The 12,672-nt window shown below is 40.0% G+C and overlaps 1 protein-coding gene across 1 annotated transcript; it reads left to right on the top strand.

Annotated features, from left to right (window-relative positions):
• The first annotated feature begins 10,750 nt into the window (after positions 1 to 10,750).
• On the top strand, positions 10,751 to 12,240 carry LOC136695707 (leucine-rich repeat-containing protein 10B). The gene has a single exon (XM_066669948.1). It carries the CDS (start codon positions 10,935 to 10,937, stop codon positions 12,180 to 12,182), a length of 1,248 nt encoding a protein of 415 aa, XP_066526045.1. The 5' UTR covers positions 10,751 to 10,934; the 3' UTR covers positions 12,183 to 12,240.
• The last annotated feature ends 432 nt before the right edge of the window (positions 12,241 to 12,672 follow it).

Genomic DNA, 12,672 nt, shown 5'->3' with positions numbered 1-12,672 from the left:
CGGACCAATCAGCATCCGTCTTCAGCCGCTGGCCTTTGTGAATCTTTTGATTTTGTCTGTGGTGTGTGTGAGTGTGAGTGTGTGTGTGTGGAGAGAGAGAGAGAGAGAGAGAGAAAGTAATATATACATTAACTATTTATGATCTGAATAGTTTATTCCAAACAAAACCCACCAAAATTGTAGGCACAGAATCTCAATAAGATCATGCATATATACTTTTTTTTGCTATAACTTTTCACACTGTCTGTGATGTACAAATACAAACAAAACACAAACTGTAGACTTACACAAAGATGATTCCTTTAAATATGATATTAGAAGCACACTCTGGTGAATGTGTATGGGGTCACCACTCTAGTGATGTGACTAATTGAAATGCTATCAGTTGAACCCGCTGCCCCACAAATGAACAAGTCATCAAAATGCTGAGCAAGCACTTCACTGCTGCAGGGGATGTCTGTGTGATATAGATGCTGGATGTCTATTGGATATGGAAGTGGCCTGAGTGAATACAGCATAAGACACAATGCACTCAGTGATACTCCAAACATCCAAAAGGCTTTCAATGTACCACAGCCAGCAGCAGCAACAAACACTCAAATCACAAGATCTGCAAAAGATCACAGTGCAGTGGTCTTCTTCTCCTAAAACTGCCATCTCAGTTTTTGATTACACTGAAGGCTGATGACTGGGAGAGAAGCACGTTCCTCGTTGCACTTACTCAGTGGCAAGTTTGATCTGGTTCTGTTTTTAAAGCATTTAATGATTATTTTCATTGGCATTTCAATGAATACCAGGTCCATTTACAGTAATAATGGCTGCAGATGTTAGGCCTAAGGTGCTTTTTACCAGATTTAAAGGATAAAAAAGCTTTAATTAGTCTCAGCTTTGATTTTTTTTCAACATTTCTGCAATGTTCAAAGGGAGAGAGGTTACAGGATGATGCTTGATTCCCAGCTTAGGCAAAGCAGCAGAGCACAATGCCGCATCAGTAAAGAACTGCATCCTTGGGCAAGAACTGTAATTCTGGATAAAGCTTCTAACAAATGTTCTAAAGTATTGTGGACAAATCCGTCCTGCGTGTTTGTTGATGCAAATAATTGGAACAGAAGAAGTTGACACAGAGTTTGAGTGAACAATCAAAACAGTTTTTATTATACGGAATTCCGGAGGAAACAGTACATTGAATACATCCTAGCCTTCTACCTCCTGTTCTCTGAAGACCTCGCTTTCTGACTTCTCTTCTTATACTATGTTCTGTCTGACCCTTAAGCAAGGTGTCTTTTTGTGATTGGACCTCAATTTGTGCGCATCAGCATTGCTAGGCGGTTGCTATGTGTGTATACCTGTTTTTCTGTCTGGATATTTAAGTTATTGAACATTCTGTTTTGCTTCAGCTGATCCATCTGATTAGCAGTGCGCCCCGCCACCTCTACTTGTTGCTGCTTTTTTTTTACACTTACTCATATTGCCTAAGCTTTGCAAGATTGCTCAAGATTAACTGTCTGCATATACAGAGCATATTGCTTACTATGAACCACTGACCTTCCTGTTTTGACTGCTGTCCTGCATGTAGTGATGTTGCCTAAATCTTGCAGGGTTACTTTAATGTCAACTAAAGCCAAACCATACAATTACTTTTATTAATAGTATTTTCCACAGTATGTATATATTTATTTTTAGTTATTAAATTATGAAAATGTATATTTGGAATGTCTGAATTTTGCGGTAAAACTTTTATTTTTAGTAACTTTATAACTTTGTAATAACATTGAAAAAAATGTGAAGTTTCCGTATAAGGCTTCATTAGTAGCTGTAAAATACAGGCAAAGTAAGTTGGACGTGCTCTTTGGCCAGCGCTTGCAGTGCTGCTGATAAACAGGAGAAAAGGACCAAGGTACTCTTCATAGGAAGAGTTAATAAAGACTGTTCAACAAACTAGTTCTGTGAACAAATAAAACCATAGACTTGGGTATTAGCCTTTATCTGAAACACGTAGCAGCACAAGGCCATGAGGGGTTTTAGAACTTCAGTGTAATTAATAATGTATTCACATGACATGGCCATGACCGCAAACAGCAGTAACTCCTTAAAACATGCTTGAGAAGAAGTACTAAAGTATGAGCTCAAAACACTACTTAAGTACTGAGTAATATCAAGAAGTGCACTGGAATGTTTTATTCAACCCACATGTGTCTGCACAACAGAGGAACTGAAGCTTGTTAGAATCTGTTCTTCTCTTTTTGAATCCTTTTGATATAGCATAAAACGATAAAGCTCCAAGCTCAATTGTGTGTTCTGGAAATTTGGGGATTTTGTCTTTTTTTTTTGTCTTTTTTTTTTTGTCTTTTTTAACAAGTTCCAAATTTTCTAACTCCTGTTCCCTATTCACAGGTTCCTGAATAGGGGTTACAGTCCATTATACCTGCATCATGTTGCAAAAAAGATAATCCAACTAGTAAAAAATTAAAAAGGGTGCCTTTAGAGGCGAAGGTAAAGATTGTCTTTACTTTTAGTGTACTTTAAATGCCATTGCCAGGAGTACAGTACTTGTCTGACTGCATTGTGGCAAGTGTAAAATTTAGTGGAGGGGGGGGATTATGGTGTGGGGTCATTTTTCAGAAGTTGGGCTGGGCTCCTTAGTTTCCAGAGAGATTTTGGACAATTCCATGCTTTTAACTTTGTGGGAACAGTTTGGGAGTAGCTCCTTCCTGTTCCAGCATGACTGTGCACCAGTGCACAAAGCAAGGTCCCAAAAGACCAAAAGATGGTATTTCTGAATGATCAAAATAGATAATAATTTGATTTTTTTTTATTGCATTTACACTGTGTGTTTTTAAACTGGACCAAACCCTTTTTGGCTTACTTGAAGGCAGCATGCTGATGCTGAAGGTAGTATTGTTGCCACACAGTTCCATGATCCAGGGGTCCTGGATTCAATCCTCTACTCAGGTCACTGTTTTTGAGGAGTTTGGTGTGTTCTCTGTGTGTCTGCATGGGTTTTGTCTAGGTGCTCTGCTTTCATATCACAGTCTGAAAATGCAGATTGGAAGGTTGATGGCTGATATGAATTTGTCCACAGTGACTGTAGTCTAATAGTTAAAATTCATTCATTTTTCATTAATACATTTTTCTGTAATTGCTTTATTCTGTTCAGGTTTACAGTGAGTCCAGAGCCTAATCAGAATCATTGGGCGTAAGGCTTTCAGAATTCATCTTTTCATTCATTCATGTTTCATCCTTATCAGGGTTGTCATGGGTGCAGAGCCTACATGGAATCATTGAGTACAGGGCCAATCCATCACACTCAGTCACTCACTCGTTGTGGACAATTTAGCATTACCAGTCAAACTACCATTTGTCTTTGGACTGTGGTGAAATACTGGCACACACAGAAGAAACACATGCAGACACAGAAAACCCACTAAACTCCTCACAGACTCAGGGTGAGGAATGAACCTAGAGTCCCTGTATCTGTGTTTCAGTTACACTACCTGAATGTATGAATTGAATACATGTGCCGCAGTATGAGTTTTAATAAGTATGAATAGTACCCTAAGGAATCGATACACCCAGATTGCTGTGTACAAAGTGGTTATGAGGGCAGTGTAACACTGTGAGTGCCAGTGTAGCTAATGCATCACACATGATTTATAATAGCAGTTTCTGGTCACAACCACACAAATCACTGTTGATTTCTAAGCCTCTTTAAACCTTGATACTTATGCAATATATCACACTTTTATAAACAGCATTTTCACAGTCAGTCAGGACAACATAGCTGACTTTATCAGGTCTTCTGATGTTACAAGCATTATAGTGCCTTCATAATGGCAATAAGAATCATTATAGACTGTTATACACACTGCAACCTTGCTCCCAGGGAGAAGATGTTTTGTAGAGCTTCAGCTTTCATCTCTCAAACTTCTAACATGCTCATTAAAGCTTATTAAGACCTTGACCAAGTCCATCAGGAGACCAAAGTTGTATGAGTACCTAATAAGGTATATTAGAATAAGGTCAAAGCTGAATACTCAAGGTAATAGATCTCCAGCAGCTAGGCAGAGCAATACTGATATACAGCACGGCCATGGAAAATGAACTGTTGTTTATCAGCACGATTGATTTTACACTAAAAATATAAAGCATGTATACCCTGTCAGTGTGGTAAACACAGCAAATTATAAAGGACTTTCTAAAGTCATCTTAAAGCTGTAGACCAGTAAGACTGATCTTATAACACTGGATAAAGTGGGAGAACACATGGAAAACAATCAAACATCATTTCTCCATCCAAAATCTCTCTACAGACCTTTCCTGTTGGTTGACTGTCCTCCTCAGAACTTTACACAGCTTTTCACCAGGTTGAGTGAATTTGTGTGAATTTTTAGGTTTGCTTTGGACCTTGGAAGACCACTATTTAGTGTTAGCCCTACATGAGGTGGCGTAATTAAGCTCTAAATCTGAGTCATTCACTTTTAAAGACATAGGACTAGATTTCAGAGAGGGGAATATAATAATAGGTTACCAGTTTAGAGCTGTGGGTGGGCTCCCTGATTGCATATTCACTGCTGATTAGTTTCCTATCCCACATGCTTTCAAATCAAATACGGGGAAACATGAAAACCATTGCCTATTTGTTTTCAGTCTTGACTTTAGATTTTAAAATGTATTTAGAATATTCATATTCAAGACAAAACCTCTGGTTTGCATTTCTTTATAAAACAGTGGGATGTGCGAAGTGCAAATATAAATAAAACAATTGAATACATGTATTGAAAACAGTAGACGTATTGTAAGGCATTGAGAAAGTAAGGATACATCTCTGGCAGGAAAATTAGCTTGTTGTAGATGTAGGCCTGTAAAGCATAGTGAAGAGTGGAAAAAGAGCTGAGCATTAGTATTATGTGTTTGAATACTGAGTGTTTTTATGAACTGAAGTGAACATTTGGCAGTTGATTGGGGCAATTTATTTCAAAATTATATTCTTTAAAAATAAGCTAGAAATATTATCATTGCAGTTATTGCCTATATGTAATGAACCCAAACATATACACATGCCTCTGGAAAAACAATGTAACTTGCTGTAATCATTTCACTGGCTCAGAGGAAGTTAAGCAGATTTTGAAGCAAAGCCCTTTCACCTTTTGATACCACTTGGCACTGGACATTATCACTACCGTGCTAGAATTGACCTTTATTGATTTTAGTGACACAATATTGTTGAAAATACACAGATGAAAGTGAATTACTATGGCAGGATTACAATATTACTGGGTTGTTTGTTTGCTGTTTCCAAGGGTAATAAAGTGTAATAAAGCAGGAGTGTGTGTGTGGGTGGGGGGGAGAATGTTAGTCTATATTGGATCATGAAAATTGTTGTTTGTGTTTTCAAACTTCAGTCATCAATACAGAAGTTAAGAATTACATTACAGAATCTCTGCCTTTTAAAAAGATTGATCTGTGTAACTTCAGAAGGCTGGAATAATTTGTAGGACACCAGAAAACCGTTAATAAAAATAACATATTTGCTCTAATTAAAGATTTGCTCAGAATGATAAAGATTTGTAGCTTCATGGCTGGTGAAAGCTGTATAACATTAGTTAAGTTAAAGTATAGATAATAAGCAGAATTCGTCAAATTACAGCCATCACTACAATAACAATCACTTTAAAATGAATGCATATGTGTAGTATGTTGTTTATCATATTATTACATTAAAATTCTTAAAACATCAAACTAAATTAGAAAAAAAAAATTATAGTTAATATTTTCAATAAGGCAAGGGATTGTAAACATTGGAATGATATGGCATGGGTATTTTTATTCATTTATTTATACACTTTGCTCAAAAGTAAATATAAAAATTTTTAGAGAACCAGCCCAGTTATATTTATCATAATTTCATCTAACATTTTACAAAATAAATAAAAGTACTGAATATTGAAGTTTAAAGTTTATAAATAAATATCTAAATATCACCTTGGAACACCTGAGGTTATATTTCCATGTCCTACATAAGCATTATCCATATAAGTCCTGATCATTCTAATAGCCGGACACTGATTGGTGCTGTGTTGGTGCCCTATTGGTTCAGTGCTGGTGGTAAGAGGGTGTGACTGGTGTGATGTCATCATTAAACACTCTCTTCTGATGCTTTTTTTCTCCTCATGCCAGTTCTATGTTCTCTCTCAGAGACTGGATTGACTCTATATCAGAGGATCAGAGTCTAATCAGCAATGTCCAGTCATTTATAATTCATTCATGCCATAGGTTACAGCTCACCAGATTACAGTTGAAACTTCACCAAGACTTATTTAAATATGTTGCTTGTATGTGGATGTGATGTAGATGTTGTTGTACTACTGAATTCACTCAGTTCCTCAGTTTCTACTGATGACAATTTTAATGACGGTAAACTTTGACACTGCTACAAGTATGTGGTAAAAATCCCTATGCATTCCAAACTTAAATAATTTTGTGTTACCTACCCATCACAAACAGGCCAACAGCATGTCTCCAGTGCATGGTCTGCAGCTGAATACAGCGTGAATGACAGCATGTTCATGAGCTCATCAACTAATCTCACCCTTTCTTTACATGTTGTTAAAAGATGAATAAACTTTAACCCCTAGATTCATGGCTCATGTCATTTTGACCATGGCTTATCTTTGCGCTGCTGTAATTTCACAGACTACAGTATCATTCCAGAAAAATAACTGTTAAATAAAATTAGTAGAAATAGAGTGCCTCATGAAGAGGAGGATCAGAAGAGGTTTATATTTTTGTATGAAGGAATGAACATGATGAAAAAGTAGCAGGCCTGCAATATCGTAGATGTTCACAATGTAGCAAGCTAGTGTTCAGAACAATGTGAGACCCTGAAGAAAGGGACAGGTTACAGAGCTGTTGAAATTTTAGGATGTGGCGCTAAAGGCAGCACAGTAACTGATCTGAGAGCACAAAAAAGAAGGTCTGTGTAAAACATACTAGAGAAAAACACAGAGTACTTACTTAGTAATTCATATTATTACATATAAACTTAATAACTGAAAAATAGCCTGCATTTTAAAGTCCCAGAAAAAAAAATCAAATACCTCTGTGTGTTGTGTTAAGTCACCACTAGAGGGTGAGGCTGAAATGGAAGTTGATAGAAGGTTTACAAAACCTTACCTCCTTGTCCAACCTTGTCTAAGTTTACCAGCACATGACAGACACTTCCAACAGACTTAACTCTTTTCATATGAGCTCTAGTTACAATGGGTTGAACAATGGGCACAGACTTTGATCCTGAAGAGTGTTTTTCAACTCTATTTTCATTCTTGGGTTTTCATTTCTGGACACAGCTTGTGTTCTTCTCTAAGCCACACCAGGAGGCATTTATATTCTGTCTTTTTTTTAACCTTTGTATGTGGTTGTATATATCTCCTTCTCACCATCTTCCTCAGGTTAGTGGACATTGTGACCTTGTGTTTAAAGCTTTTGATATAAAATAAGAAAGTCAGTGGGGGTTCTATTTTTGTGGCACCGCAGGCAAACCCACATTTCACACACACCTTGCCACTCTCCCACTCAAATTGGGGTTCTGGGGGACAGGAATTATTACATTATTGAAATTCAGTCAAGGAACATACTAGATAACTGCACAACTCACATTAAATCTGAACCGTTCTTGCCGTCTTTAATGCAAATTTATCAACTACATCATCATAAGAAATCTACCCAGACACTGAAACCCCCCCCCCCACACACACACACACACACAAAAGGTAATTAGTTAATAAAGCTACATTAATTAAATGCAGGGAAATCATCAGGAGAACGCTCTGTACCTTCTTTTCTGGGGCTGTTTCGCTGCTGCTGCTCAAAAAGCTGCTGTCTGTTTTGACCAAGACAGCACCAAAGCCATAAATAAAAAGATAGTGTCAGGGTTAAACGTTTATATGTGGTTTACCCACTATTTATATTTGGTTCAGATCAGTGATATATGATACATATATGTAAAGCAAACTGAAACCCCGAGTTCTGACTCTTTGAAACATTGATCAAGAGTTGATTCTGACTCCCAGATGCTTTGGAGTCAAAGAATCAATTCTCTGGGAGTCAACTAATTATCAATATTTTCTGCCTCCTTTCACTGTGTACATAGATGCTGGTCAACAAAATGACTTTCAAACCATTTGGACCATGGTATCTGTAGCACGCTACAAAGAAGAAATAAGTTCAGAATAAACCCTAAACCTGAACATAAACCTAACACTAATCTTAACCTTAGATTTAAACCTAACCATATCTCTAAACCTAACTCTAGACAACCAGAGAAGGAAAGTGTGACTGCAAATTTGAACAGAACCAGTAGAGACATCCTCATAAAGAGCTGATAATACAGGTCTGATAAAGCAGTACTGTGGGACAGCATTTGGGACAGCACTTTCATCCCCATAGCCATGCAATATAGTAGCAGACAAACTTGTTATATAGTCTTTTTGCTATGTCTAAAATAATACAGAGTATAGTTTCAGAGGCTTCCTGCTGAGCTTGTGAACATTGAGTGTAGCAACTTCAGTAAAAGTGCCTTGAGTCGCCTTGACAACAGCCCCAGAAAACAAATGATGAAGCATGGCCCTGTTTTTATTTTCTTTGCAATTTTCTTTTCTGTTGGATGACAGTAGCTCATCTGTTGCTGCACACTTTATGTTGGTCGTCCACTAGTCCTTCATCATTGGAAACACGAACATTTTTGGGATGTGGACTATTCTCTCAATTCATCAGTGAAAAAAAAGAAAACAGCAGACCACTGCTGAGTCTGATCCACTTGTACCAGTACAATACAAACACATCACCACCACATCAGTGTCACTGCAGCGCTGAGAAGGTTCCACTACCAAAATCATACCTGCTCTGTGATGGTCCTCTTGGGGTCATGACCATTAAAGAACAGGGTGAACATGGACTTAATAAACATACAGAACATAGATGGATCATGGTCTGTAATTGCAGTACTACAGAGTCCACTTATAAGGTCGCTGGAACTCTGCTGTCCAGTGGCATGTTGTAAATAATAAGGGGTGAAAATAAAGGGTGACTGGCTGTAAATGTCACTGACTAGACACATTAGTATTCATCTCTTACAGGATTGCTACAATGCTTGTGGATGACCACATTAAAATCTCAATACAAACACTCATCTAAAGTGAGAATCATGAATTCATCAATCACTGGGTTTGCTTTTCACACCACTGCAGTTAAATACTGGTGTAGAAATAACAAGCTTCAAGTGACATGATAGAGAGGAAGTGATGACACAAGTCTTCTAATGAGGCAAGTTCAAACTACTAAATTTTGCTTTCATTAACATTAATTATGTGATGTTTTAGCCAGTCCTTACATGGTCCATTAAGCCTAAACATATCTACCCACCACACAAAACAAATAGGCAGATAAGACAAAGAGGTATTTTTGTTTTGGTTGTAATGTTCTCAGATAGTTATGTGATTACCTTTTCTTATTGAATATTCAATGAGATTTTAGAGGCTCTAATCTAGATAAGAGACATTTTGGCTGTGTGAAATACCCCACCCCATCACAAACCACTCTATCACGCACATTCAGTGTTGCTAGGCTGTTATTCATAATGTTACTTTACACAGAAATATAACTGTGGTCACTGAGGTGGGGATATTTTTTAAATAATAGTAATATGTAATTGAAACTATGGAGAAAAAAACTGTTACTTGGCATGAAAAAATCCAATTAGAATGGCCATTTGGCACCGATCTCATGGAATGACTCAGATGGTAATTTCATTATAAGTTTAAGGAAATGTAAGTGCTCTCTCTCTCTCTCTCTCTCTCTCCATGTGATCAGTTTGTGTATGTCTCTTTTCCGGTTGCTAGGGAGGAGAGAGAGAGAGAGAGAGAGAGAGAGAGAGAGAGAGCGAGAGAGAGAGCGAGCGATTGAGTTTTCCTCAGGCTGGAGCTCGAGCGGAGAGTCGCCCTGAACACAGCGCTAAGTGAGGGACAATTCTTCGGCTACAGTCCACTTTTTTCCTCGGTCCTAAGGCGGGAAACTCAGTGCGAAGTTTTTCCAGTGAGAAAGAGCGTGAAAAACAAGAGAAGCGGTTCGTTCCCAGCGTGGGCTCCGTGAGAGTTGACTTCCTCGCGCGGAATAACACCGTCGCGGCTAGGTCACTCCACACACATACACCGCTGTCCGGAGACGGGGGGCTGGTGCAGGACTGTAAACGGGACTTCGTGCGGGAGTTTGAGGGATTACAACGGTGAGGACGGCTCCTCGGCACAGCCATGGTGAACACTGCTCCACGATAGTGAAAAGTGGCGGGAATGAGAGAGAAACACTAAGCTAAAGTTTGTGTTTTTAATCTGAGCTATGGATGCGTACGCGCGAGGACGGCGGGGGAGCGCTGTTTCAGCACAGCACCGTTTATCTGGTCAGTGTCATAGCGGGCTTTTGACAGCTCCCCTGGACAAGCGCCCTGGTCTAGGAGTGGCTAGCTGAACACTGGAGCACCTTTTGAATGACCCTGGCAAAATTAAACAGTGCTCTGGCCACAGCTACTACCACCAATGCTATAATTACTACTACTACTATTACTATTACTACTACTACTACTACTATTACTACTACTACTACCATTACTATATGTTACACAGCTGTTAGGCTATTGCATTATTCAGCATGAGAGTCCATTGTAAAGTGTGTTTGCGCTGACGTCGGACATTGCCATCCTGGGACTGTCCCGCATGAGACGCATCATGAGTCCACACGCAGCATCACTCTCTGCTGGGACAGACCTGCTGAGTGTAGCTCACAGAGAAGGGGTAAAGCATCCCGACAGACCACCACACACTCACATCCACCCCCCCACATGCACACACACCCCTGCACCCACACACACGCCGTGATACGCTGGGATGGGCAACTCCTCTCGGAAAGAAGGCGAGGAAGACGGAGGAGAAGAGAAAGAAAAGGAAAAAGGAGAGGATGGTGACAAGGAGGAACAAGAAGTGGTTAAAGAAAAACAGGAGGAAGAGGAGGCCCAGGATGAAGAGCTGCCATTGGGGGTGGACGAACTTCTTGCTAGTGGAGATCCGGTGCTGGACCTGAGCTACTATAAATTTCGTCGCCTTCCTAAGCAGGTGCTGGGCCTGGCTCATCTTGAGAAGCTCTACTTGTGCGGCAACCGCCTGCGCAAGCTGCCTGATGGAATCTCGCAACTGCAGGGCCTGCGTATACTGGCGCTGGACTTCAACAAATTGGACGACGTTCCCCTGGCCGTGTGCCAGCTGGCCAATCTCACACGCCTGTACCTTGGCAGCAATCGGCTGATGAGCCTGCCACCAGATATTCGGAATCTGCAGAGCCTGCGCTGCCTCTGGGTGGAAAGCAACTACTTCCAGCATTTCCCTAAGCAGCTTTATGACTTGCCCCATCTTCGCTCACTGCAGTTGGGCGATAACCGCCTGCGCACACTACCCTCCGACCTGTGGCGCATGGAGGCGCTCCGAGGACTCTGGCTCTATGGCAATCGCTTCCAGGAGTTTCCACGGGTGCTACTGAAGATGGATCAGCTGGAGATCCTGGACTTAGACCGCAACCGCATCTCCGAAATCCCCAGTTTGCTGCACCTCCCAGCGCTCCGGCTCTTCTCTTATGACCACAATCCTGTCAAGGGGCCTCCAAGGGTAGGGGAGGAGGTCTTCATTGTTGGGGAAGGGGCAGAAGAAGCCCTGCAGGTCAGGGAAAGGAGAAAGGACGCGAAGGAAAGAGCACAGAGGGAAGCGGAAGAAGCTGCAGCGGCTGCAGCGGCTGCACCGGTCATCATCGGGATCCTGAAGAAACTAAGGATGAGCAGCAGCTCTCTGGCAGCAGCCAGTGACACGGCAGCCGCAAACGGCACGGTGCCATCAGCACCCCCAACTGAGGAGGAAGTGGGAATACAAGGAAATGACGGGGAAGAGGGGGAGGCCGAAAGGCCTAATACAGCACTCAAGGAGGCAGAGCTTGCTTATGAGGAGGAGGGGCTTGAGTATGAGAGGGAGGAGCTTATCTGTGAGGGCGAGTGCTATGTGGGTTACGGAGGGGCGGAGTTAGAGTATGAGAGAGCAGAGATGGACTATGAGTATGAAGGGGAAGAACTTGAACAAGAAGAAGGAGCATGATATTTGTCTTCTTCTCTTTAACCACTCCAGTGCTTATTATGGTTTGCACTAATTTAATTACGAGGGAATGCTGACATTTTTAGTCATATATATTTATATATATATATATATATATATATATATATATATATATGACTAAAAATGTATATATACAGAAACTATTTTTAAATGATGTTGGTGTGATTTTCAAAAATTACTTCTACAGACGGATGCCATGCAAAAATTCCCTCCCATATGCTTTCACAGGATGCAGAAGTGCATCTATTCTTGGGTTCAACATAATCTGGAATAGAGCTGGACAATATGGCCAAAATTTATATCACAATATATTTCTTAATTTCGGTCAATAAGATATAATTCCGATATCAATACGAACAATAAAAAAGCCACAGAAAAACTGGCCAAGAACTGAAAGCAACATGACATCACCATCAAACAACAACCTCTTGACTTTGTGCATTATTAATATTTTTAAACTAGTTTTAAAAAA

This window comes from Hoplias malabaricus, chromosome 4 (assembly GCF_029633855.1).
Source record: "Hoplias malabaricus isolate fHopMal1 chromosome 4, fHopMal1.hap1, whole genome shotgun sequence".
Classification (NCBI taxonomy): Eukaryota; Metazoa; Chordata; class Actinopteri; order Characiformes; family Erythrinidae; genus Hoplias; species Hoplias malabaricus.
Note: the sequence above shows the minus strand (reverse complement) of the source record. Positions and strands in the feature narration are given on the sequence as shown.

Coding starts and splice junctions, on each gene's coding strand:
- LOC136695707 (XM_066669948.1), top strand. CDS start 10,935: ATGGGCAACTCCTCTCGGAAAGAAGGCGAGGAAGACGGAGGAGAAGAG.